Source organism: Otolemur garnettii, unplaced genomic scaffold, assembly GCF_000181295.1.
Source record: "Otolemur garnettii isolate 467f Iridium unplaced genomic scaffold, OtoGar3 scaffold00098, whole genome shotgun sequence".
Lineage (NCBI taxonomy): Eukaryota > Metazoa > Chordata > Mammalia > Primates > Galagidae > Otolemur > Otolemur garnettii.
Genome location: NW_003852493.1, coordinates 5,767,240 through 5,794,718, shown reverse-complemented (window position 1 = coordinate 5,794,718; position 27,479 = coordinate 5,767,240). Strand labels below are relative to the sequence as shown.

General features: G+C 38.1%; 1 protein-coding gene across 5 annotated transcripts in view; it reads right to left on the bottom strand.

The window, feature by feature from the left end:
• PKP4 (plakophilin 4) overlaps nucleotides 1-27,479 on the bottom strand; it is a 231,775-nt gene that overhangs the window by 46,055 nt on the left and 158,241 nt on the right. For 3 of the 5 annotated variants that reach the window (XM_003795963.2, XM_003795964.2, XM_023516794.1), the window contains 5 exons: nucleotides 13,059-13,190; nucleotides 12,759-12,949; nucleotides 8,984-9,533; nucleotides 3,050-3,238; nucleotides 502-721 (listed from right to left, as the gene is read on the bottom strand). In XM_003795963.2, the coding sequence (XP_003796011.1) occupies nucleotides 502-721; nucleotides 3,050-3,238; nucleotides 8,984-9,533; nucleotides 12,759-12,949; nucleotides 13,059-13,190 (1,282 nt within the window). The remainder of the gene's footprint in view (nucleotides 1-501; nucleotides 722-3,049; nucleotides 3,239-8,983; nucleotides 9,534-12,758; nucleotides 12,950-13,058; nucleotides 13,191-27,479) is intronic. The other 2 variants (XM_012808991.1, XM_023516793.1) reach the window with 2 other exon arrangements.

The following is a 27,479-nucleotide window of genomic DNA, read 5'->3' as shown; positions in this document are numbered from 1 at the left end:
TAAAGGACACTGGTCTTTCCTAGTTTAGTAAAGTAATATAAATTTTTTTTTGTTAAGCAGACCCAGGCGGGGTTTGAACCCACTACCCCCAGTGCCCAGCACTGAGCAACAGGCACCCAGCCATAATATGCATCTTAAGAAGCTTTCCTCTAAGAAGTTGGTCAGGATAAGAGGAAAGGTCTAAAATGATCATTCAAATTCTTTTGTTCAATTCTGACTAAGAGGTTATCCAGGTAATTGGCTTAGTGAAGTTATTTCAGTGATCAATGTGATATTCCCATAAATCTGTTCATTCTCTAAATTATTAAAACAAGAAGGAATCTATCTTTAAAATGAGATTAATGTCAGTGACCTACAGAGCTAGAATATACCTGGAAGTGTTGAGAGATAAGGAATTACTGATATTATAATAGACTTGGCAATTTTTAAAAAGAAAGAATGGAGGAACTAGGTGCTTCCTGTAACACTATAGCATTCTGGAGACTCCTAACGGGTACGTGCCTGGGGTCTTTCTGAATGCTGTCTATTGATGGAGATCTCGTGGTGCCATCATCAGCCGGCGCTGCATGCTGGAGCCTGTTATAATTGCACTCTTGAACTCGGTATTGTATTGGCCTGTAGGGCTCTGCGTAGGTAGCAGTTGTGTTCAGAGCATAATTATTTCTTTGGTATGTAAGGGTACTTCGTTGGCTGGACGTCCTTTGTAGATTTCCAATACCTACTAGAAAGTCAACATTATGAAAAAGATTAGTAAGCTCTCCATGAGTTAACTATCTTTTAATAGGTAAAATGTTTTTAATTTTAAGGACTATAGTTTTTGGCAATTACATAAATTGCTTGCCTTTACATTTTACCAATCTAGCTCATTAGCACTAAAAAATGGTACCTAAGTTTTCAATAATAGTTTGTCAACTTTATTAGGAAGAAGGAACAAAAATAAAATTACAAATCTGTTTATAATAGGTCTTAATATGCTCATTACAATTTATATCTTATAACTATGAGAAATGTAAGAATGAAATCAATCACAGAGCTAAATAATAGAAAAATTTCATAATTTCATTTTAGGGGTAAAAAACAAAATATTCAAATTTATAACAGAAACTGTCAAAATTTTAACAGTATATATACAGGTTCCTTATTTTCCTATATGTATACACTAGTCCTCGCTTATCTGGGGTTTGCTCTCCATGGTTTCGGTTACCTGGGGTCAACCGTGTTCCGAAAATATCCAATAGAAAATTTCAGAAATAAGTACAAGTTTTAAACTGCACACTGTTCTGAATGGCACGATGCAATCTGGTACACCCAGCTCCATTTCCCCTGGGATGTGAGTCACCCCTCTGTCTAGTGTATCCTGTTGTCCATCTACTCACCTGTTAGTCACTCAGTAGCCATGCTGGCTATCAGACTAACTGTTGTGGTCAGTGTCTGTGGTCAACTTTATTTTACTTAATTCTTTCATTTAATCATTATTGTTATTAATCTCTTACTATGCCTAAGGTATAAATTAAACTTTGTATCAGGTGTGAATATGTAGGAAAAAGCATAGAATACAGGGGGTGCCAAAAACATGTATACACCTTTTAAGCGAAAATCAGAAGTAAAATCATTCTCAAGGTGTACAAATTGCAGGTAAAATGGTTGTGTATAGAATGTCTAGATACATCTGAAGAATAACAGTATCTTCAATTCAAGGTTGAAAAGTAATACATAGATAACATCTCTTAAAATGTGTGTGTGTATATATATATATATATATTTGGCACTGTCTGTATATAAGGGCTTGGTATCTGTGGTTGCATTTATCTACTGGGAGTCTCAGAACATATGCCCCATGGAGGACTACTGTATATTTTATTTCTAGACTTGTGGATCTTGATAACATTGGACAATCTACTTCACAAGAAAGAAAGAGGATTCATATACTCCATGGCTACTCTCGTAAATTACTGCATGATAATATGTATAGAGGTACTATACATTGTATTTGCCATTTCTTTAATTATAGCAGCAATTATCTGTCTAATACTATATCCATATTCTTCATGTATTTATAAAGATTTTAACATTCTCTATTTCTTAATCCTATATGGGAAATTCCTCAATTTACAAACATAAAAACAAGTGACATACTTCATCACTAATGTAAAAACTGGCACATCCTATTAGAAGAAAAATCCCTCAGTGAACCAAGCTGTCAGTTTCTGGCAAAGAACCCATTCAAACACAGTTTTCTCCCTCCTTGGGTTCTGGGAAGTATATCTCCTACAGCTGTGCCTTTGAGGCGTTAACCTGTGCTACCTGGAGTTCATCTGTGGGCAAGTTAGCAAATCTGTAATACTTAATTTTTTTTTTTAAAAAAGAAGCTGACTTTTGGGACTCAACGAGCCAGCCCTACAGCATAACCTCACACCAACATGGACTGCTGCCTCTGCTCTCTCAGCTGCTATGGTGTGGCGTAAATGTGAGGGCTGTGAGTACAAGGGGTGAACCGCAGCTCCCTGTTCTTATAGATGACACTTCTGCATCCTGTCCCAGTTTGAGACCATCACAAGGGATATCTACTTCACATTCCAGACTTACGTATTCAGAGGGAGCCCAACACTTAAAGGGTAATGCCAAATGCACCTGGGCTCCATAGAAGCTAATCAAAGACAGCCAAGTAACTCATGTATGGATTTTGTCCAAAAACTTGTTCAGCAACAAAAATTACAAAGAAATTTCCCAACAAAGGCTTTCCTTTCCACATTGAATATGCTTCCAATCGGAGGAAAGCTAGATTTATAGTTTAACAAATTTATTCCTGAATTAACAGTACGATCACTATGTTCATTGATTAGATTGTACTAAGGTGAAAATATATTACCTGAAAATAGGTACTAAATGAGCTTCTGTTCTACAGCTTATTGATCTACTGTCAAGCTGGTTATCTGACAACCAAATGGGCAACATGACTTCTTTCTAACAGGGAACCCAATCTCGATAAAATGTTTCCACTGTCAGGGTCATGAAATAGGGAGATCAGCTGGACAGCGCTGACGCCCACCTGAGCCTGTGCGATACAAAGCCGTCTGCGACCCTTGGAGCTCCACAGTTCCGTGGTTTGGGCTGCGATACACCGGGCTGTAATAGGTCCTCCCCTCGTATATAGGAGTGATGTGCAAGTCTGGAGACACAGCTGAACGAAGATCTTGCCCAAGCTGACTGTGTTGACTAGCGTAGGAACTCCGTAAGCCTACGGGCAGGAAAAAGATGTCACTAGGAATTAAGAAAGTCATAGTGAGGTGAAAAACATAAACCCTGATTAAAATCCTAACCAACAGGATCAACTGTTAAGTCTAAACGCCACATGAATAAGTTTACAAAAGAGGGATGCCAGGTGTGAAAAGGACTCCATGTATAATCTTTTCTTTTCTTTTTTTTTTTTTTGAGACAGAGTCTCACTATGTTGCCCTCAGTAGAGTGCTGTGAAGTCACAGCTCACAGCAACCTAGCAACCTCCAACTCCTGGGCTTAAGTGATTCTCTTGCCTCGGCCTCCCAAGTAGCTGGGACTACAGGTGTCCGCCACAATCCATATGTATTTTCAAAATAAAACTCTCCCTTGGCAGCAAAATAAATTTTCTAACAAAAATAATAACAAATTATTAAATGGTTTGAAACACTGAAATTCAGTCCCCAACTGTTAGCTATTTTCTGGTGGTGATACCAAATAGAGAATGCTTATTTCTATCATTATATTGCTCAAGTTACTCTCTCCTTGCCCTCCAGATCTTCCAGTCTCACTAAGTGGACCACTGGGGGCGCGGAACACTGTCTCATGAGTCTTTAAATGCTAGCACCTAAGATGACTCCTACATATTGTACTTGGTAGAAGCTAATGTTTAGAGTGGTTTGGAAAAACACCTATGTTCACATATAATTCTTAGAGAAAAACACTGGAAATTTTATGCCACAAAATTTGGATATAAACAGCAAACTAATAACATTTATTAAATATCACGAAATACAATTTTACTATTTATCATTGTATTTTTCTTTTCTTAAAAAAAAGTCACAAAAACTGTTGTTTTTATAGGAACTCACATACCAGATTCTTGTTTACCTTCCTTCTAGTATAAAGGAAAAGTACAAAGTTAGTAGTACACGCACATTAAATCATTTAAAATATTTTTACTCAAATTACATACACAGAACTTCCATGATAGATAGGTAGATTTCAAATCCAAATGTTTTCTTAAAAAGACTGCATTAGTATTGTCTCTATTACGATGGTCACAAGTTTGTGATTTTTCATCATTAGTAAGTAAAATCTGTCACTTGGTAAGAACACCAACTAAAATTACATTCCAAACATAAGCAAGAGAAAGCACAAATGTATCTGAAGTCGGTCAACGTAACATTTGCTATAAAAATTGCCAATAATTAATATGGTAACTCATTATAAAAAGACAGGATCATTCCCATCCTGTTAGCTCAATCAAATCAAAACTGAAAGCAAACAGGCCTGAATATGTGAGGAGAAAGTTCAAGAAAGTGACAAGAAAGTTCATAAACACATGAAGATTCTAGAGTGAATGATTACCACCTACCTTGGACAGCAATGTGACATGAAAGAAACTAAAGGACCCACTGTGGGTTTCAGCTACTGGCTCCCCACTTGCTACAATAAAGAGCTCAGGTTTATACCGTCTTATAGCTGGGAGATTATCCAGACAAACGTTTTCATTTCAAAACTAAGGAATCTGAGAGTCCAAAAGGAAATGGGAGTCACCACCATCTGAGAGCTACTTCCTGATAAGGCTCTGTCCTTATATGTCCAGTAATGGGCACAGCTATACCTCAGAGATCAAGGACACAGACATGACGTATTGAATTCAAGGTGTTCCACAAACATGAGGTTAAAGAGGAAGGTAGGCACCAGGCAGGGTTCTGTGGAAAGCAACTTATCTCTATAGATGCATTATGATTGCTACTGTAAAGTTCTCTGTTGAGGATTTCAGCTTTTTATTCACTGGCAGATTTCTCATTTTTCTTCTTCTTCTTCTTTTTTTTTTTTTTTAGCAGAGTCTAGGCTCTATCTCTATAGTCTATGAGTATCTTGAACAAAAGTACAAGCACTGTTTTTGTTATTGGTGGCATAAAGGCAGGCAGGTGAAGGTACCTAGTCCTCCACAGCTTTATCAATACAAGGTGCTACTGTAACACTCAATAGAGCAAAAAACACTCTCCAGTCAGTGTGAGACTCTGAAGATCATTTATACTTGGGCAGAGTCAGCCCAACCCCTGTGCTCCCACCGCCCCACCGTGATATGAATCAGACAAAGCCTCCTCAGCCCTCTCAGGATGTTTTATTCTCACTCCCTAAGGACCTGGCAGGGTTAGTCACCAGAATTCATGTAATATGAAAACTTTTGTAAACACGATGATTTCAAGGTAACAAAATGAGCTCTTCACTACTTAAAACTATAAAAAATAGCCAGAAGATACTCAACTTGTTATGGGATTATTTGTAGAATGAAGTTCTTATATGCGACACAATGGGAAATAAAGGCTTAAAACTGTAGCGAGATGTAGCACTTTCTAGACATTTTAAAAGCATTCTGAATAATGTAACAATGACTGTTACTATTTTTGTTTACCTGCTCATGTCTTAAAAAAAAAAACAAACCCACACAGTCCTGCAGATTAGCATTCAAAAAATTACAGTACAGAGACTCTTTAGAGATTAAGTAAAACAAATATGTGTAGAAAGCCCACTATAACTTAGCACCATTAAAACCGGAACACGAATAAAAATGTTCTATAATTAGCATTAGAAGTAATTTTCCCAAAATTTTTTCCACAGATTAATTTTTAATAACTTTACCTTCCCCCTCAGATAATAGAACACACTGACACTCCACAGTATTATTTACCCAACCAATAATTTCTATTTGCAATTCCACAAATACATTAGTTTACTTATTACAGTGATACATTTCATGTGATTCAAAACCTTTATATTTCAGATATTAGAAATAAATTTATCATTCAGCCATTGATTCTTTATCTCCTCAAAACTTCTCTTGACATGCTATGATTACACTGAAATGAGTATTTTAGAGTACACATATTTTTCCTGTGGTAGAAAATGTATTTGTACATACATTATATCATCATTTAAATTATGATCACCAAATATATGAGTCCCTGAATCTATAACAAACATAATGACAGGTAGGTATAGCATTTTCTAAAGTTAGAATAAAAGAAAGGAATTCATGAATGAGGATCCACCTTTACAATAAATGGACAGGCAGATGACAACAAAGCTTCCTTAGAACCTTTTAAAGAAACACTTTGCTTCTTTACAAGACTGCAGTATTTCTAGAGGGGTAAGTATCAGTGAGAGGCTATGTTTATATATATATGTGTGTTCTCTAAAGTGCTGCCCACTGGCAAAACATGAAGTCTGATCTCACTTCCACCCTCAGAGAAACAAGCTTTCTAAACTAAAGAGGACGAACCCTCTCAGGGTTAAACATGTTAAACATGGAGACAGTAATTGACGTGCTGGCTTCCTTCCCTGGGTCTCTACTTCCTTCTCCGGCAAGCCAAGATTTCTGCATAGCTGTTCTACCCATACATGGGGGAATATAGAAGTCTTCAGAACTATTAATCTTTTAGGGTTTCCTTGGGAGGCAGAATTTCATACATGATTCCTCCGTCACTTTGATGCCTACTTTCCAGAGGTATTTCAGAAAATACCTAAGCCAAGCACACTCCTCTGATGGGTGAATAAAAAAAGATGGTTTCTCCTCTGGGGATTTCTTTGAATGCAAAATCAAGTTCAATATAAATTCTATGTGCAAAATTATTCAATTAGAAAAATATCAAAAGAAGCCGTAAAGAAGATTTTAATTTTATTATATAAAATACTAACAAGCTTTGCAAATAAAACCTAAAACAAAGTAAAAAGACAAATGATAAAATGGAAAAAAAATACTTGAGAAGTATATTACCAATGGCTAATTTATCTCAAGTATAAAGAGCTTTTACAAATTATAAAATAGACAAATGACCTGAAGCAGAGCTTAATGAGAAAATGCCTAATATACATCCACAGGAAATCTTCAATCTCAGTTGTAACTCAATAATGGCCATTTAAAACACTAAGGTAAAGCTTTTATCTACCAGACTGGCAAAGATGAAAACTTAGAATATATAGCACTGGTGAAAAGTATAGGGAAATAGGCACACCCTTAAATCACTGGCAGAAATCTATGTAACCTTCTTGGGAGGTGACAATTCAGGAATATCTCACAAAACAAAAATAAACATTTTGATGCAGCAATTTTATTTAAAAAAAACGGATCCCATAGTTAGTATCTAAGCAAAGAATGTGTAGGGCATTCTATCTAATAGCTAACAAAGTCCAATAACCCAACTGTCCAACAACAGGAAAGAGACTATAAAAATGGGATTCCTATGCATTTATTAAGAAAGCATGAGGCACAGGTCTTAGACATATTTTTTTTTTAGAGACAGACTCTCACTTTGTTGCCCTGGGTAGTGTCGTGGCGTCATGGCTCACAACAACCTCCAGCTCTTGGCTTAGGCGATTCTCTTGCCTCAGCCTCTCGAGTAGCTGGGACTACAGATGCCCACCACAATGCCTGGCTATTTTTGTTGTTGTTGTTGTTGCAGTTTGGCCAGGGCTGGGGTCGAACCCGCCACCCTTGCTATGGGGCTGGTGCCCTACTCACTGAGCCGCAGGCCCCCCCAGGTCTTAGACATATTAAGTGAAAAGAACAAGGTATGACAGAATCTCATCAGTGCACAAGAAAGCACACTGTGTGCACATTTGTATGTAATGAATCTACTCATATATGCAAACAAACATTCCTGAAGATACTATATAAACAGATTGTGGGTCTGGCTGAGGACAGAAGAAAACTTTGGGACTTGCACTTCTGATTTCTTATTTTCCTGTATAATCTTAATTTTTACTACTCTGTAAGTTACTTTTAAAATAAAAACACTAAAAATAAATGTCACTTTACTTTAAAGTACAGAGTCCTTACATTATAGGGGAAACTCTCCGTGTAAAACCCTGACGGGAACAGCTATGACATCAGGGATCTGGTGTGTTTCTGGTTTAATCAGAGTGGCACTTACAGGTAATTCATAAAAGCTTTGTGCAATTCCTGTTGGGATGCCCAAATCAAGGCAGTAGGGGATGAAATTTATATTCTGGTGTCTACTACCAAAGTATTTCTAAAGAAAAAGATTCAAATATTTAAACAGATATTCTGATACCACCTTTTAAGATAACTTACATATATATGTAAGTTATATATATATCCATATATATATATATGGATAGGCCTGGAAAGCCTTTCATTAAAAAAAAAAAAATGAACAGTTTAGAATGCCAACCAATTAATCTAAAATGTGAAGTATATATTTTTTAAACCCTAATATTCTGAAGGGGAAAAATGTATCCATTGCAAAAAGTTCTGCTGGTATGAGTATATACAATTTCATGGCATTAAGAATTATAGAACCATGGCTTGGTGCCTGTGGCTCAAGTGGCTAAGGCGCGAGCCACATACACCTAAGGTGGCGGGTTCGAATCCAGCCCGGCCCCACCAAACAACAATGACAGCTGCAACCAAAAAATAGCCGGGTGTTGTGGCAGGCGCCTGTGGTCCCAGCTACTTAGGAGGCTGAGGCAGGAGACTTGCTTGAGCCCAGGAGTTGGAGGTTGCTGTGAGCTGTGATGCCACAGTACTCTACTCAGGGGGACAGCTTGAGGCTCTGTCTCAAAAAAAAAAAAAAAAATTACAGAACCTGAAAGACCCATTAACCTGAAGTTGATGATGAGAATTTTGAGATTAAAAACATGAGCTTTTTCCACATTAGGATTTTGTTTCGGCTACAGTTGCAGGAGAGATTTCCTCACTGGGCTTTATGTAGTGCGGTCACCTTGCACTCACCTGTCAGGCTGTCTGGCCGAGGTGGAACCATCCTCTCATAAATGTCATACTGCTGCTGTCCGAATTGCTCCATGTCATGAACAGTCCTTTGCAGTGAGGGTCCCAGATGCTGTGGTACGGCAGTCATCCCTGAGCGTTTGGGGGATGACGACCCCACCTGGCCTTGGGATGGGGAAGCTACCCGAGTCTGTGCATCCATCAGAGTCAGCGGGGACCCCACTCTGGCGGTGGTTGGGTACTGAGGGGTTGGTCCGTTGGGATTGGAGGTCTGCCGGGAGGTGACTGACCCAATCCGCCGTATCGCTGTTGGGGAGGCGGGTCTCTGTGAGTATGGAGAGGCTGCCCGCTGAGCAGGTAATGTGGTGGAGGAGTATGCAGTGGGGTTCAGAGGTCGGGGGTCAGTCATTGACGGAGAGCCAAATCCACTACCCAGAGAAGTTCGCAGTGACCCCCGGGAAGGAGACACGCCTGTGCTGATAACATAAGAAGGAGACTGTGCTCTAGATGGAACTGAACTAACTCTTCTCATGGCCCGACTGGCTACTGATGGCTGATAAAAGGGAGGAAAGAAGAGAACGGTTTATCCAGGGTTTTGTAATCAGTCATTACAAAAAAAAAACCAAACCAAACCAAAGAATACATAGCACACTACAGAATGTGAATTCACTATTTCCTTCAGGCATCTAAGTTTCTTTCCCTTTTTATGCTTAAGAGGTAGATTGCAATCTTTCCTCATGATGTTTTTCTTGTTTTACATTTTTTGGTGGCTTAATCTGAACACTTAAATCAACCAGTAAAAAGAGACTGAAGACGTTTACTATTCCCTTTTTTGCCTCTGCATGTTTCACCCTTTGCCTGTGCATTTTTTCAAAGACATAAACTGTGCTATTCCAAGTGCTGCTAGTAGGTCATGGGTGTGAAGGGTTACTAGGACAACGTACTTACTTCATTCCCTGTGAGTCAAACTTTGGCCAAGGTAATGCATTTATGTAAAACAGAACAAAAAAAAATTTGAATACATCAGTCTAAATGTAGCTGGAGGAGTATTTACAAATGTTTTGTCTATACTCTTTCAAAATGGAACAGATGAACGCTTGGGGTGAGCCTGGGTCCAGCGCTCTCCCGGTGAGTTTACTTCAAGGACAGCTTGGCTGCCAAATTTGTTTGTTCCTTTAGGTCAAATTGGCTCCTACAGATTTCAGTCATTTCTTTTTACCTCCTCTGATCTATGAGTTCTTGGATTTAAACAGATGCAAATAAAGGCACCCCAAAATCTGTTCCAGCAGGAAGAGTACCCTATTGGGTTCTTGGACTACCCAGCTGGAAAAGACCAGAATGTAAAATGAACATTTTTGGCATGGCTGATCCTACTATAAATCTGTAGATTCCTGCTAACACAGTAAAGGGTGGGATACCTTTCTTGAGGTTGTCCAACAATGAAAAAGAATGAGAAGTGGCCTGAGGGAACAGGCAGGGGGAAAAGGAAAGCAGGCTGAGAAATAAAAACAGACAGGAGAGTTGGGTGCAGCGGCAAACACCTATAATCCCAGCTACTCAGGTGGCTGAGGCCAAGTCCAGCCTGGGCAACATAGTGAGACGTCACCTCAATACAAAATAAAAAACCACATTAGGGCTCTGGGTGATAAGCTCAAGACCAGGCTGCTGCTCTGTTATCTCCTTAGCAATTGCTAGAGTTCAGCCGTCATCAATACCCATCTACTTTTAGTTCGTATGAGAAAAAGCAGGGAGCAGGTAAGGACTTTGTGTATCCTTAGATGTCATAAGAGGATGTGTACTTTGTCTCCAAGTGTTACAAGCAACTGGGCTGGGGGAAACACCTGCTCTAAGGCCTCAAGTCCACTCAAGTTCAACAACACTGGGAAGGTAATAGCTGTAGAAAGGAGAAGATAGGGGAAGGAAGAGGATGGTAAATACAAGAAAGATGGGACATAAAGCTTCGTGGATAGTTGGAAAGTTAAAATGTTGGTTGGGAGATAATAGTGCTAACAACAAGAAAACCCCACATATCCTTCCAGCTACCAAAATGATTTTTTTTTTTTTGGAGACAGAGCCTCAAGTTGTCGCCCTGGGTAGAGTGCCGTGACATCACAGCTCACAGCAACCTCCAACTCCTGGCTCAAGTGATTTTCCTGTCTCAGCCTCCCAAGTAGCTGGGACTGCAGGCGCCTGCCACGATGCCAGGCTATTTTTTGGTTGCAGCCATCATTGTTGTTTGGCGGGCCCAGGCTGGATTCGAACTCCCCAGCTCAGGTGTATGTGGCTGGTGCCTTAGCCGCTTGAGCCGCAGGCACTGAGCCCTAACTACCAAAATGAAATGACACTTATTTCACATTGCTAGAGAATGTGCTGCCTAGGCTATGTGTAAATTAAATCTTAGAGACTGCCTTGCAACAAAATTCTAAGAACAAAATCAACTTATTGTAAGTTAAAAAACTACAAAGAAGTAACATGATCATTATTAATGGAGAAAAAAATGATTTATGTAGTTAAGGTTAATTGTTGTTCAGAGGTATGACTTCAGACTAGAGATTCACCTAAGCAGATGAACTCCCGTAGACATTTAGTCCAAGCCCCTCAAACTTGTCCATTAAAGCATCTCAGTAGCAAAGGAATAAATGTATAATCTGAGGATTGGGGGTGCAGCATGAAGCACAAGATTTCCTGCACTGTTATGAGAAGTGTAGTGTCTGTCCAACTTCATCGATCATCTTGTTATTTTTCAGCTTCAAAAAAATGACTGGATATATAGTTATCCTCACTGTTTACTGCCACGCAGGATCCTACTGCTGCTCTCAATCCTGGCATATGCCAGTGGAATAGGTAAATAAAGGAGGAACTGAGAAGAGGCTAAACAGTTCTTTTTGGGGGGGAGGACAGAGCCTCAAGCTGTCCCCCTGGGTAGACTGCCATGACATCACAGCTCACAGCAACCTCCGACTCCTGGGCTCAAGCGAATCTCCTGCCTCAGCCTCCCAAGTAGCTGGGACCATAGGTGCCCACCACAACGCCCGGCTATTTTTTGGTTGCAGCCGTCATTGTTATTTGGCGGGCCCGAGCTGGATTCGAACCCGCCACCTTAGGTGTATGTGGCTGGCGCCTTTGCCACTTGACCCACAGGCGCCGAGCCGGCTAAACAGTTTTTATAAATACATATGCAATACTGTGTTTTTGGTTACCAATTTAGAGAACCCTTACTTAATAGAACAGATATACTTCTATACAATAACTTTCTTTAAGCAGGAATATCTTTGTCCTCGTAAAAGAAATGTGCTTTTAAAGAACAATTCCAGTGACGAAAGTACAATCTTTCGATTGGAACGGGCTCGTCCCATTTTATGTAAGTGTGGGAATAGTGCTCTGTCCTCAGGTCTTTCTTATAGCATGCTTTAGCTCTAGTATTTTTAAAACTTCAGAACCTCTCAGAAATGAAGCATTCCATTCAGTTGTTTTACACTGTCCCTGAACTGCTCTCCTTGTGCTAAAACTGTTGTTTTAGAAGAGTTACTCTATTATGTCTAGTAATTTATCAGAACTCATTAATAGAAGCTAATTAATAGAAACAAAGTTTTAGGTTTCATGCCTAAAAATTCCTTAACATCATAATTCAAGTAGTATAAAATGATTTTTCTAACTTTATCCATTCAATAAATTAAAGATCGTATGTATTGGTTTTATTTTTAATCAGAAATACCTATAACAGATATTCAACTACAAGCATATTTCTTTACAAAGACCTTGATAATGTTTGGCTTACCTGAACCAATGTTTGTCCTTCAGCTCTTGAATTCCTCACCAAATGGTTATTAGTTGATCCTACGAATGAATGCTGCTGTCTATTATCTGCCTTGCTCACATTCTGGCTATTGTGAAAACTCCCTGCTTCCTGGTATCCACTGTCGGAATAAGAATTCATTTGTGTTGAACTTCTTGAGTTACCCAATGATCCTATAGGAACAAAACCAGCAGGAGGTATATTTATTATATACTTCTGATGCTCAATTTCAAGAAATAATATTAAAAGCTAATACAATATTGAAAAGATAATACAACAGACCCTCACTTTCATGGAGAGATGTCTGCTCTGGTGAATAGAGGGTCCCTTGTTCCGGCTCTGTCCTGATGAGATAGTTGTTAGGATGGGCAGTGTCAGAAACTCTAGGTTTGCTTACACCAGTATTTGGCACATCTGTAAGAAGGTAAGTTTAACCAGTTATTTCTAGTGACATTACATAAAAACCTGCTAAATTCAGATATTTGTCAATAGCACCTTATAATCTATATGTTAATATAAGGTTATTTTTTCACCTTAACTAGCACCGTAATTTTGACTCTTATCTATGTGAATGTGTTCTAGAGATTCATAGTTCATTACTATGCTTTGCTGAATTTCATAAATGTTGTGATTACAAGCCCTACTATTAAATCAAAATCAGAAAACCAATCGTGGCCCCTTGGAAAATTCACCTCTCAGACACCTTAAGAGGTGACACTTTCATGGGGGTATACTTATCTCCAGATTCATCAAGTTGTTTATATAAAAATACATGCAGCTTTTCTCTGTGTCATTCATACCTCAATAAAATGATTCAAAAAAAGAGACTGAGTGGGAATGGTGCCATTTATTTTTAAAAGGGCCCTCAGTATCCTAAAGTATTAAAAATGAAAACTTACATGCTGTTCACATTATTGAGCTTGGCGACGGAAGCCCTCAAGGTGGGGCCAGCCTTTCATGTTCCATTTCATGTCACCTACAGTCAAACTCTGCACAGAGTTTGCAGAATCATAAACAGTGTTTTCTGCTTATTATATTCCTTTAGTCTAACCAGACCACTGTTTCCTCTTGCCAAACCTGTCTCTTCCATTATCTTGTTTTCTTTTCAACTGTACCATATGCCATCTTGAGTGTGAAAAAAAAATGGTCTCTTTCCCCATTCAACTGTCTTTTTTATGCTGCGAACTTAAGTGGTATAGATCAGTTGCCTTTTCTCAATTCTATTCAGATATGCCCTTCCTCTAGTCTCTTTATATTTCCTACGTTCTGATTATCTTTGCTATAGGGCATTCCTTCCTCACATTTAAGCCTGGGGCGGCTAACAAACTATTTTTCAGGAATGCTGCTTCATTCTCACATCAAACATTTTCATGAAGTCCATCACGTGCCCAGTTCAACAGACAATCGGCAGGATTTCCGTGTCTTCCTCCTTCGAGGTCTTATTATACACCAAGGCCTAGGAATGCAGCTATGAAAAAAGATGGTGGTGGTGGTGGGGGTGTTGGAACAAAAGCAGCTTAGGAAACAGTATCCATCTACTACAGGAGGCCAACTTTTCCTTTCTGTATAGCATTTACCGCCATCTCTCTCCACTAGCAGACAAGCGCCGGGAGGGCAGGGAACTTAGCCTGGTTTGTTTACTGTTACATCCTGGTGCCTAGGATGGTGCACATATTTACTGCTACCGGTAACAACGGCAGTTTCCCTTTACCCAGCGCAGATTCGTGCCTGGTGTTGTGCTGTGGCTTTGCCTTACTGTGTTCCATGAAGTTAGACTATGTAAAGCAAAGTAAAATTTGTAGGCATTGCCGATAAAGCTGGTTTAGAAGGTGAATACGAGGTTTAAGAGACAACTGGGAAATCCCACTGCATTTTAAACCTTTAACTTGATGTCAAATTCAATTCAAGATTTTTGTTTCCTAGTCTCTAAAAAGATTTGCTGACATTCTTAGAAATGGTTTTTAACGACCTGCCTCCTGACACACCATTTGACAGCATACTTCTAGGTGGCAGAGTTCTGTGACAGTCTGATTTCTTGAGTATGGAATTTCAATAAAGATTACAGATTGTGTATGGTTTCCCTGGTACACGCTGAACATGATCAGAGTCACTGTCAGGCTGATAATACTAGAAAGTGATCTGCTTCATTCGTAAATCTTCTATTACAAGTTTCTAGAGTTCCAAACATTCATATACAGAACTTTTGAAGTCGTTTTTTTTAGGGACTAAGTACATAGAGTGTGCTAGGCTATAAGAGCTATAGGAAATTGGGATGGTTGGGAATGGTTGCATCGGAACTGGCCTGGTATCAGAGCAATGCAGCAGGTCACCGATGTTTGGAAAACCGAATATGAACCAGTAACAAACTGTAGATACAGAAGTACAGTGGTGGCCTCAAGGCTTCACATACATGGAAAAGTGTGCTGGCCTAACCGAAGATGTTCAGATAGTGACAAGTTTTAGTGTTAATACAAGATAAAACCTGGGATATCAATCCATTGAAGCTTTTGGCTTGGAAACACCAGATGGCACGCAGAGTCAGGATATAAAAAATTTACCATGAAAACCCAAAACTATTAGAGTTCTGTGTATGCTGCCCCCTCCTTAAAAAATACAAAATCACGATTCAGAGTATTATTTAAATAAGAGAAAGATATGCCCTAAAAAACCGTAGCTCAGCATTGGCGTCTTTTTACCCAATGGAACATTTTCTTGCAAGCCAGATAACAAATAATTGTGAACATTTAAACTCTTCTTTATGAGAAGCTATTTAAAATGAATAACGTTAGACAATGGAAGCACAAATCAAAAGGTACATGATTCTATACTGGTCACTGATAATAAAACTTCACAGTATAGTATAACCATGTACTTCCTCACTGTTATTAAAATATTACCTGATTCTGTTTCTTTTTTTTTTTGAGACAAAGACAGTGTCTCACTATGTCACCCCTAGTAGAGTGCCATGCATCATAGCTCACAGCAACCTCAAACTCTTGGGCTTTTAAGTGATTCTCTTGCCTCAGTCCCCCAAGTAGCCGGGACTACACGTGCCTGCCACAAGGCCCAGGTATTTTTTGTTGTGGTTGTCATTGTTGTTTAGCAGGCCCGGGCTGGGTTTGAACCCACCAGCCCCGGTGTATGTGGCCGGCACCCTAACCACTGAGTTACGGGCCCTAAGCCCTGTTTCTTATGTTTTAAAAGCAGTGCCCCAGAAAACAGAATATAGAAAAAGACGCTGAGATGGTAACTAGAACACTAAAATACCAAATTCCCATGTATCTAAATTCCAATTTGAATAACAGGGTTTAGAATACAGAATCTAGGTTTTGTGCTCTGTCTTTAAGTAAATAAGAGTTGGTGAGAGATGTATTTACTATGAACACATGAGCAACCAAGATCTGTCCCATAAGTAGACAGATTATTTCCTAGTCAATGGACAAAGTTTCCTTTGCTGTAGTGTCGTTCAGTTCACATTTGTCCATTATGCATTAACTATGCAATCTAACTTTAAGAAGAGTGTCTTAAAAACATCTGCTATGTGGAATGGAAGAAGATGCCAGTCAAATTCACTAGAGAAGGCACAGATGCAGAGAATAGGGGGTTAACCATTTTTAGACCATGGCTGTAAGCTATAATTAAATAGTTCGTATATTATGATTTAGCATGATCAGAACCAGAAACCAAGATATATTTTTGTAAGTAAAAATGGCAAACAGCATGTGAATGCTACTTCTTCAATGTGCTAAAGAACATGTGTTACTTAAAAAAAAAAATCACAAACATGTTTTCTGGGACACCAGAAATATACATGGGGAACTTTTGAAACATCAAATTAGCATCTTCCAAGAAAATTTAAGTCTAAAAATATTGAAAATGAACAAGTTTCAAGGTAGAATGAAAGCTCTTTCTGTGTCTAAGACTGGAAGATTAATGGAATCATAGACCTTCTTGCCTGTTATAGTTCATTTGAATGTCTAATATTAAAAAAGAAGTTAGAAAAAGTAGGTTAAATCTAAAAAAATAATAGTAAGGAACAAGAATTCTGCAGGGCTATGAAAATCTGGTGTATTACCCACCTCATTAAGCTCACAGTCAACGATGAGCTTATTAAGGAGATTTTCAGTAGAAACAACCGTGTAACTAGTCTTTCACAGTCCAGCAGGCTGTAACTTGGTGCTGTTGTGAGCTGCTATGGTGTTTAGGGGTTTGCCCTTACATAAAAGATGGTGTAGTGTGAGCTTTGGCAGGACTCGGGATGGTGGTAACACATAACTTTAAGGCAGGTGATACTCAGATAGTTTCTTCCAACTCTCCAGCTCATGAGCTGAGGTTAGTGATACCATACTCTGAGGAATAACAAATACTTTGTAAGAAACTTTTGTCTTACAAAGACTCAACTTCTACTTTTGACTATGGGGCTCTTGCTTCTTGGAGGATCAAGTTTAGGAAGATGTGCATTCCCTAGAGGTGCCAGAATATTTCAGCATCTCCCATGGCTAAGAAGTAAAGTGCTAGACCAAATTCTGGGGGAGGACCTGGGAGACGGCACCAAGAAGTTTTCTTGTCTTCAGTACCTTTCTTGACACACAAGGTTTATTTCTATGGCATAAAAGCTAATCATCAGAGGGAATGAGCTCTTCCGGAAATGTCATTTCGGAGTGAAAAACATAAAAAAGGTGACAGAAACAGGAAGCACAATAATATCTTCTGGTCTACAGGAGAAATGGATGTTGACTGATACTTTAAGAATATTATAGATACTTGGAGTTTATTGATTAAATATAATCAGATATCCTTCAAAAGTTGGGTTTTAATGAAGCAAAGATAGATGAGAAAAGGCAGAAGAGCATATTTCTTGAAACCAACTCTAGTGTGGTTCCCTTAAATATTTTTAGGTTCTTGGGTCTTGTGCAAATTTATATAATCTTTTAAGAATTAGAAACACAATGGCTCTACAAATTTTACTTATCTAGAAAATATTGTGTGAAAAACCTGGGAAAACAGAAACCACTAAATGAAGTTATCTTTTAGTTCACTCACTTTAAACTTTGTCCTAAACATCAACTAGTCCACCTTGAAAGTCACTGTAAAACTTGTCTGCCTGGATTCAATTTTGTAGTTTAAGTAAAATTTGCATAAACTGGTATCATAGTGTTTTGATTTTTCCTATGACAAATATTAAAAGTATTTCAGTTTTGTACATAACCAGAGGGCTATCCTGCTCATAAATATTTTTAAACTCCTAAATTGTGTCCCCAAATACAAAACTATTATTTTAGAGAAAATAAACTGAATAGCAATTTCCATAAGTTGTCTTATTAAAATGAGCATCTATTATGTATTTTTAGTCTGGATACTAAATAAATACAGGTGTCACACCTACCATAAAAATTTATACTCCATACCTGTAGAAGGAAAGCTAGAGGAAATAAGTAATTAAGAAATGTAAGTATGAAATAAAACGAACTAGATATGTAAATTGTCCAATATCGCATTTAACAGGGAGGTGCTCATAAATGGCTAAGGGGCCCTCACTTCCTGTAAAGAAAGCTAATAAAGAAATGAGGGGGTTCATGGTATAAAAAAGTTATTAACCTAAGGAAAATGCAACTAACTGCTCAAAAATCACTCTAACATTTTTTAAAGATATATTTTATTCCTTTTGGGAATTTTTTTTTTTTTTTTTTTACCAAACAGAGAAATGGGAATATTTGTCAATGGGAGACACAAGATAGATTCCTTCTGTTAAAAAAGCAAAAATATGGAAGCACAGCCTGGGGCCAGGGACAGTGGAAGGTGAGTGGTTGAGAGAGGGGGTGAGGGAGGGTGCTTGGCGCATACACTGTGTGCGACTTCAGTGACTGACACACCGAAGGCCCTGACTTCACCACAGTGAAATACATCAATGTACAAAATTGCACTTGTAGTCCATAAACATACACAGGTGAAAAATAAATAGCAAAAACCAAAACACCTTCTTTCAACCCATTACAATCCTATATAAGGGATAATATCAAAAGAAATAAAGGATTCTTCTGAGACGAAATTTTTCTATTAATCATCTTCTTTTGGTAAATATATCAAGATAAAGCTGAATGCAGATTACCTTTGGCATAAGAATGAAATGCAGAATTGAATTATAGATGGTAGCCTTCCTAATGTTTCTCAAAGCAGCAGTTATGAACGGAAAACTAAGGTGCTGGGTTTTGAGCAGTCATTAATAGAAAGTTTTCAGACTGGACAATGTCTATTCAGTTTAGACTGTTAATAGAACATTTCTTCATATATCACTAAATGCGTGAGAAAATTAAAATATTTATCTGATATGTTTATATCAAATATAAATGTTAAAGGCTAAACCTGAATAGTTGGTTCTCATACAAAGTACTAACTTACTACATTTAAGCTTTTTGGGAATGGGTTTACAGGTCACGCATTAAGCGGCTGAAGAACATTCAGACACATGTTTGTTAAGGCAAAATGCCAATATCCTTACTTAGTGGTGACCCATGCACAAACATCATGGTCAATTCATAGTTCTAAATCAGACAGGCTGGTCCCCAGCACGATACAGGTAACTTTGCTTAATAAAAATTCATTTAACAAAGTCCCAAATATGTGGAAAATATAAATTAAGTAACATCAACTGGCTGGGAAACTCATGTATCCATTTCACAGTTGGTTTCTTTCTAAAATTTACATCAGGACTAACCTTCAGAGTATGGTCAGTGTTTTGCTGGCTTAAATACATGTTGTTCTGATATATCATTTTTACCCTATATTTCAAACTCTTTGTTTAAAGTATTTGTACTTAGTTTTTTTAGAACTAAAGTTTCCAAACATATATAAAAATAGAAAGAAAAGTATAATAAACTATCCCTCAGGCTTAATAATTATCAACTTTATGCACACTTTTAATGCTCCACTTATCTTTTTCTTTTTTTCCTTTAGAATTTTAAAACAAATCCCTCATATCAGATCATTTCAATGCTAAATACTTCCATCTGTATCTCTATAAAATGAAGACTTTGCAAAACCATAATTATTCCATAATGCCATATAATGAGTTCATATTCAAATTTTCCTGATGTCTCAGAAATGTCTTTTTTCAGTTGGCTTGTAGTAGACAGGCTGAAATAAGGTTCACTGTTTGCATGGGGGGCAATTGTCACCGAAGCCCCTCCATCTAGAAGGGGGATCCCAACACCTTATTTTCGGTTATTGACTTGCTGAGGGAACCACAGCAATAAATTTGCAGGCTGTTCTGCATTTTCAATTTGTCTGACGGTTTTCTCATGGTGTCATTTACATATTCCCCTAGATTGAACATTTCTTGTAAACAGAAGCTTAGAGCTAAAAGACTTCTGGTCAAACATTTGTTTTAGAATACTTTATAGATGGTGCTGTGTACTTCACACTGCATCACATCATAACTTCAGGTTTCCTTAGGTCAATCAGCTCACTCAACGGAGCCCGATCCCTCCCTTGTCAGGTTTACCATCAGCCTTTCTCCTAGTGCAATAGTTCTCAACCTCAGTTGCACACTGCAATCTTTTGGGTTGAGGATTGGGTGGAATTTAGAAACTACTGCTGCCCAATTCCCACACCCAGAGATTCCTATTTAATCAGTCTAAGCCTGAATATTGGGATTTTTACAAACTCCTAAAGTGAGGAATGAGAATCCTAGTAGAGGTGTCCAACATGCAACCGTGGGCGATACTCTGATTACGTGAGGACTTTTCTTTGCTTTTCTGTGGTGTGGGATATCACAAAAACTATGCATGGACTTTTTTTTTGCTAATCAGCTTTCCTTAGTGTTTGTGTGTTTAATGTGTGGCCTAAGACAACTCTTACTCTTCTGATGTGCGGCAGAGAGGGAAAAAAAGGTTGGATACCCAGGACCTAGAGATTTTATAATCCTTTGCTGATCTCTGCTTGACTCATGTATTAGGATTTGCAAATTAGTGATTTTTCTAATTTTACCATTCTTTGTGATTTATCAGCAGGTATTCTTTTGGCATGTTTTAGATAATAGCTACAGTTATTTGATTATCCTGAAATATAGGCAGGCCAGGACAGGAAGGATACACTTTTTTAATTCTTCTTCTTAATGGCTAGTTTTTACAGAGTAAGGCAGTGGTTCTTAAACTTTGCACGTTGCAATCACCTAGGGACTACTTAAAGCCTACTGATGCCTGGTTCTTTCCCCAGATTTTCAATTTTAATTGTGTGGGGTAAGGCCTAGGCATCAAAGATTTTAAAAGTTCCACAAGTTTTCTAAAGAACAGCAAAATTAGGAGAGAACCTGTGAGACGTTGGTATCCTGTTTACCTCTGATGGCGATTTTTAAAAAGTTTGTCTTTTGCTTGATTTGGTATTGGCTGTTGTACTTGATCACTTTCAGCCAGATACGGAAACAGAAGAAGCAAAACTAAGAGAAAACATTACCACAATTTTATTGGATGCTAAGATCAGGTTGATTCTTGAATCTCCATAAGCACTAGTCAAATAATCTAATGGTCACGGTATGTTAAGGTTTCCATGGAATGTTATGATTTAATTGATATTTAACAATGGTTTTAAAAAGCTATTTCAGTCTGTTCAATCTGCCCTTCAACTTTATGATATAAAGAAATTTGAAACAAAATGTTTTTAAAAAGCTCTAATAACTTATTAAAATTTTGAATTTTCACGAAGGATCACATTCTTATACTGTGGTAATTTGGCAAAAATAGATAGTAATAATAGTTGATCATCAGTAAAAGTATAACTATGTAACCTTTTCTGGTAGGCAGTTTGACAATATTTACCAGAATAAAAATGTTTATATGTCCTTGTCCAGGAAGTTGCAGTTATAGAAATCTTACCAATAGTGACACTCAGATGTGCAGAGAAAAACTTTACCATTATTTGTCAAAGTGAAAAACCAGAAAAAACAAAATGTTCATTAATAAAGGACTGGTAATATAAATTTTCCAAAGAATGGAGTCTATTCAGTCATGAAAAAGAAGGAAATCTTGATATACCGACATAAAAACACATGCATTATTTTATAACACTTTTAAAGAAAAAACTTCAGTTACAGAACAATGAATAGTGTATCCTCATTTGTGTTAAACCCAACCCAACCCAACCCAACGTGTGTGAATATTTTATACACATAAACACCCAGAGTTTGTAAACTAAAAGTAAAGTCTTAAGCTTCCTACCCCTGACTGAATGCTTGGCCAAAGGGACCCCAGAAAACCTTCCAACTAAATTAATTTTCGGCCATGAAGGGAAGGAAGGTCAGACACTCCTCTTTATACCCCCATCCTTTTGGGAGTTTAGACCCTAAAACTGACCAGTATTAACGTTTAAAAAGATATTATGAGGCTGATGAAATAAACTCTGTGTGGCAGTAAGATCCTAAATTACAAATAGGATGTAAGGCAAAGGTTAGGTGATACCTGCAGGCTACTGCTTATCTTAACAGATCATTTTGCGTATACTATGGCTTGTTCTATGATTAGCAGATTTTCTTATCTTAACCCAAACATTCCTTTACTCCCAGGTTTTGTTTCTTTAACCAATTACAAATCAAAGGATTTCTGAACTACCTACCCCTGGTAAGCCCCCCACTTGGAGATGTCCCATCTTTTCAGGCCAATCCAATGTACACCTCGCATATATTGACTAATTTATGATTTTACCTGCAATTCCTGTCTCCCTAAAATGTATGAAACCAAAGTGTAACTAACTCAACGGCCTCTGGATCCTCTACTCAAAGATTCCTGAGTTTGTGGATCCCGGGGCCACAGATGCTCATATTGGCTCAGAATAAGCCTCCTTAAATTACTTTACAGAGTTTGGTTTTTTCCCTTCATTAACAAGTTAATAGTTTATTGTGTTTTATTCCAGATTTTCTCCAATGCATTGTGTGTGTGTGTGTTGGTCATGTATGAGAAGATGTGAGAATGAAGGAGATCTGTGGTAGAGATTCTGTCACGACTATGTGGCTAAAACAAACCTAGAAAAACAAGGGAGAAAAAACTTGGATTCTAAAGCTGGTTTAAAAGCAATTTTTATCCTCATGGTATTTAGAAGATAAATAGGAAGAAATATGTGATAAAGTTTTGTCCTTTGAACAGCTTATAGCTGTAATAAATGATAACACCCCAAATCCTCAATAAAATAATCCTTTATACATGATTGCTAATCTAACATTCTATTTATGAACACGTACAATATAACATCCACTTCCTACTGTATCTCCTTTATAAATCCAGTACATTTCTACGGAGGCATAAAGCGTTTCCATTTAAGTTCACGTCTTAACTCGTGATGTGCTGACGATTTCTTGTGTTATAAATTACTTGCTCTAGATGGAAGAAAAAAGAAAGATAAATTGGCTAGTTTCTCATTTATAGTTTTATCTGCAGTATTTATGGTCTTTTTAAAAGCTTACCCTGATGGGAGAAACGTGTATCCATATACTTTAGAAACAAAAGTTAAATATGTAAACAAAATGCAAACACTAGCCCCTGCACTCTTAAATTTAGCAGCATATTTTAACTACTAATGTCAGTGTATTCCACACAGTAATGATTTAAATGGACGGTATGTTAAACTAATGGCACTTTAATACATAACGAATGTATTATATATTTGTTACATAATAAATGAATGCAGCTAGCACTGTAAAGTTAAATAATCAGTTTAAAATATCTATTTTACTTTAATCTTTTCCTTCCCTTTCATATTTATTTTAAACATTAAAACTCCTAAGTGCATGGAATCATTTTTTCTCTCCTGTTTATCCATTGTATTAATTCTTTAATGCCTTCTAGGTCAACCAGGAAATTCCCCCCACCTCATACTCCTGTGTTCTTTGCTACTCACTAACTCGTTGCTTTGGTTTTCTTAACCGGAAGTGGTACCCATTCCCCATCATGTATGAAACATTCATCAGTTCCTTAAGCCCTGTTCCTATTCTAGAAACCGTGGTAGTGGTGGGGCCAGAGCAGCACATTCCACCTCTGTAGATGGGTCTCCAGGGGGACCTGCTGGGCTGAGGTGGGACAGGAGGAGGGAGGACAGATCTCCCTGGCTTTTATACAAAACTATTCAAGCTGGCAACTGCCTAGATGTTAGTGGTTTTGTTTCCCCCTAGAACAGAAAACCTGTAAAATTGTGACTTGGAGTAAACTCCACCTCCCAGGATGTGGCTGCAGATCTATGTAACAACCTTCCATACAGAGCTCCTATCTGATGGGTAACATGCGCTGAATGGCTATTTTTATGACTGAATTGGTGTTTTCCTTAAGAGAGGAAAATCCAAAAGACTTTTTAAAAAGATACTCTGTGTAGTATTTTACGTTACGATTTTATGTACACGTATATACGTTCTCACTTTCCTCGGGCCTTTACCTCTTCTTCTAGTATCTGTAATTCTGATGTTTACTTTCTATTTTAGATGTTCTTAAAAGCTCCCTTGAATTTTGATGGCGTATGAGAGATTGTATTCCAGTTAAGATATGGAGGAGTGAACAATGGGGGAGCAGACACAGAAGAGAGCACAGAACGGCTTTCCCTCCAACTGCGGGCACAGAACGCGCAGGTTGTAAGAAATACAAGCAGAGACAAAGCCGAAACGCAGTGATAAGTCCTCCTCGTTACAGATGGAAGTATGTGCAGAATGCTTTAGAAAGCAAATATGTAGTGTTGGTAAGCTAGAAAATATGGAATAATGGAGAGAAAGGGCAAAAGGCAAGATAATGATAAAGCCTAAGGCTGCAAAACAACTTTATCGCATCTAGGGAAGTTATAGAAGATCCGAGAGAGCAAACATGTTTGAGAGAATGGGCAGTTCCTCCCGCTCTGGGAAGGAAGAATCCCGTTAGCTTCCACACTTAAAACCTTTGGCTTTCTATTCTCAAACAGCCTACCATCCCTAGTGCAGATTAAAAGCCAACTAACCAACCAGCAAGCAAGCAAGCTGAACAGAATCACAGAGAAATGGAAATCTTCTCTGCCCAGGGTGTCCTAAGCTCTTACTTAGAAATTGAGGGCTACAGAAACTTAGCTATTTAAAAACATAATTCAGCAGTTGGCCTCAGTTTTCAACATTTCAACAGAATGTAACATCCTGAAAACACCTGAGTAGGCAGGGATCTCGCGGAGGCAGTGATCAAACTAGAGTTTCACTAAGAATTCACCTTATTGCTGAACAGCTTTTTTAAAAAACGAAGCTTTTCAAGTCAAATTTGTAAAACTTAAAAGTACAGAGACTATCTGCAAGAAAATGTTCAAAATATGAGGAACAACAGACCTTCGATGCTAAACCCTTCTGTGTACATCTTTCTTCTATGACAAGAAAGAAAATGAACACAGACGCAACTTTCATCAAAACCTAGCCAAAGACAAAGCAGACTAAAGAACTTCTAAATATTTTGCACATTTAAGCCACTCCTGGCTCACTTGAGTAGGACAGCCTAATGCTAAAACCAGGATGCTTTCCATACTTCATCTAGTAGCTCTGTGCAAAGCAGTCAGGAAAGAACAAAAGTTAAACATTACAGTAAAAGCAGCAACAAAACTGTCATCTGATCCCATTTTATTAACTTACTCAAACTTCCAAAAGGCATCTATATTTATTAGAAAAAGAAATATGAAAAAAACAGATTTTACTCTTTATTTTATAACATAAACATTCAATTTTCTCACTTTATAATTATAGCTTAGTGTCACGGTCACAATTTAAATGCCGTAAATATGATCAAAAGATTGGGCAAATTTAAGAAAAAATACAACATTAATGGAGTTATAAAGTAGAAGAAATACTAGTTGTGAATGCTGTGTTTGAAAGTTTACACCCTCTCTGTCCTACCCACAAAAGAAAAAGAGGTAAGTAGATGTAACTCCTAGGTGTGAATAGGAGTTTTGGGCAGGAGCGTGCTCTGAGGAAAATGAGACTCTGAAGCTATTAGGTTGGAATTGTAGGCACAGCTGTGGTGAGGAAAGATGAACCATAGGACTTGTGTTTCCCTAATGCAAGTATTTGGGGAGCTTTCTGGATAACATTTAATTATGTATTTAAAACATTTAACACCTGTGGATCATGTACATTTTATATACTTATACATATTTAATATATCAGCTGATTGCACAGATTACTAGACTGATGAAAAGTAAAAAGACAAAAGATTTGAAAAATTTAAAGGGAAACACTAAGCACATGATAGCATATTTATTACTCGGCTACTATACACACCCTAAAGATGGTAGTCAAATGACTTAAGCTTTGTAAGTACAAGGTGGGGGGCGGAGGTAGAAAGGACACCAAGGCCCCAGATATTTCATCTCCTCTCACAGGTCTTCATATCCTAAGCTCATTTTCCCCACTCTGTAAATCTATGATCCCCAACTGCCATGGCCAGTTAGAAATAAGCGTCATTTGCATGGGGTGGGGGGTGCTGCAAAGCTTCATCTGTAGCCAACCCCCCTTACTTACATCACCGCCTGAGCTCCACCTCCTGTCAGATCAGCTGCAGCAACAGATTCTCATAGAGCTGAACCCTGCTGTAAACTGCAGGTGAGGGATCTAGGTTACATGCTCCTTATGAGAATCTAATGCCAGGTGATCTGTGGTGGAGCTGAGCTGGCGGTGCTGGTGCAGGGAGCGGCTGCAAATACAGATAATCATTAGCAGAGAGGTTTGACTGCGTAATAAATCAAGAGCTTTCAGCCTCACGGCAAAACCACCTCCTGACCTCTATCTGTGGAAAAGCTGTCTTCCTTGAAACCTCTCTTCGCTGCTGTAAATCAATACACAATTATACACAGCGTCTGCCTGGCAACTGGTAGTCAAAGATCCACAACTGTCCTCTCCAGCTCAGCTCAATCAGTTCACAGACTGGTGTGGTTAGGAGGAGAGCTGCAGAGTGAAGTCAGGATGTTCTTCTGGCTCTACTTTACACAGCATTTCTGACAGAAGCCACACCTCCTGGCTCCAGCTAATGCTGGAAAACGCCTCCCATCTCACAGCCTCCACCACTGCCCCAGCTGCAGGACTGACAAACCACCTGCCTGTGCAGTCCTAGAGACGGTGGCAGCTTCCTGGCATCACCAGTCTCTTAGGTTCTTCATCATCCTATTTAATCAATCAAATATTCCAACCCATACTTTCTGAACTACAAATTTTCTATATCAAATTCCTTACCTGGCATGGGTTCTGTTTTCTCAGTTGAACACAACTAAATATAGGTACTATTTTTACATTACAAAGAACCCTTACCTATAAAACACTAAAAGAAAAGAAAAGGGCAACCTATAGGGTACTTTTATATTCTCTAGTTAATTATAAATACAAATGACACTAGTGAGCAGATCTGTCTCATTACGTGGAAAGAAGAAAAATTAACACAATCTATCTGGAAAGCATTACAGATAGCAAAAGCCTTGAAAATGTTTCACTAAATAATTTTCTTCCCAAAAATCTTACGTAAGGTAAATCAAAGGTGCTGATATAATTTTATATACTGGGTAGTTCACTGCACTGTTATTTGTAGTAGTGAAAAATCAGACACAAGTGGAATGTTCACTAACAGAGAACGGGTCAATATGGTATACACTTGTAATTTCCTCTTTTTTTTTTTTATTTGAGACGGAGCCTCAAGCTGTCCCCCTGGGTAGAGTGCCGTGGCATCACGCTCACAGCAA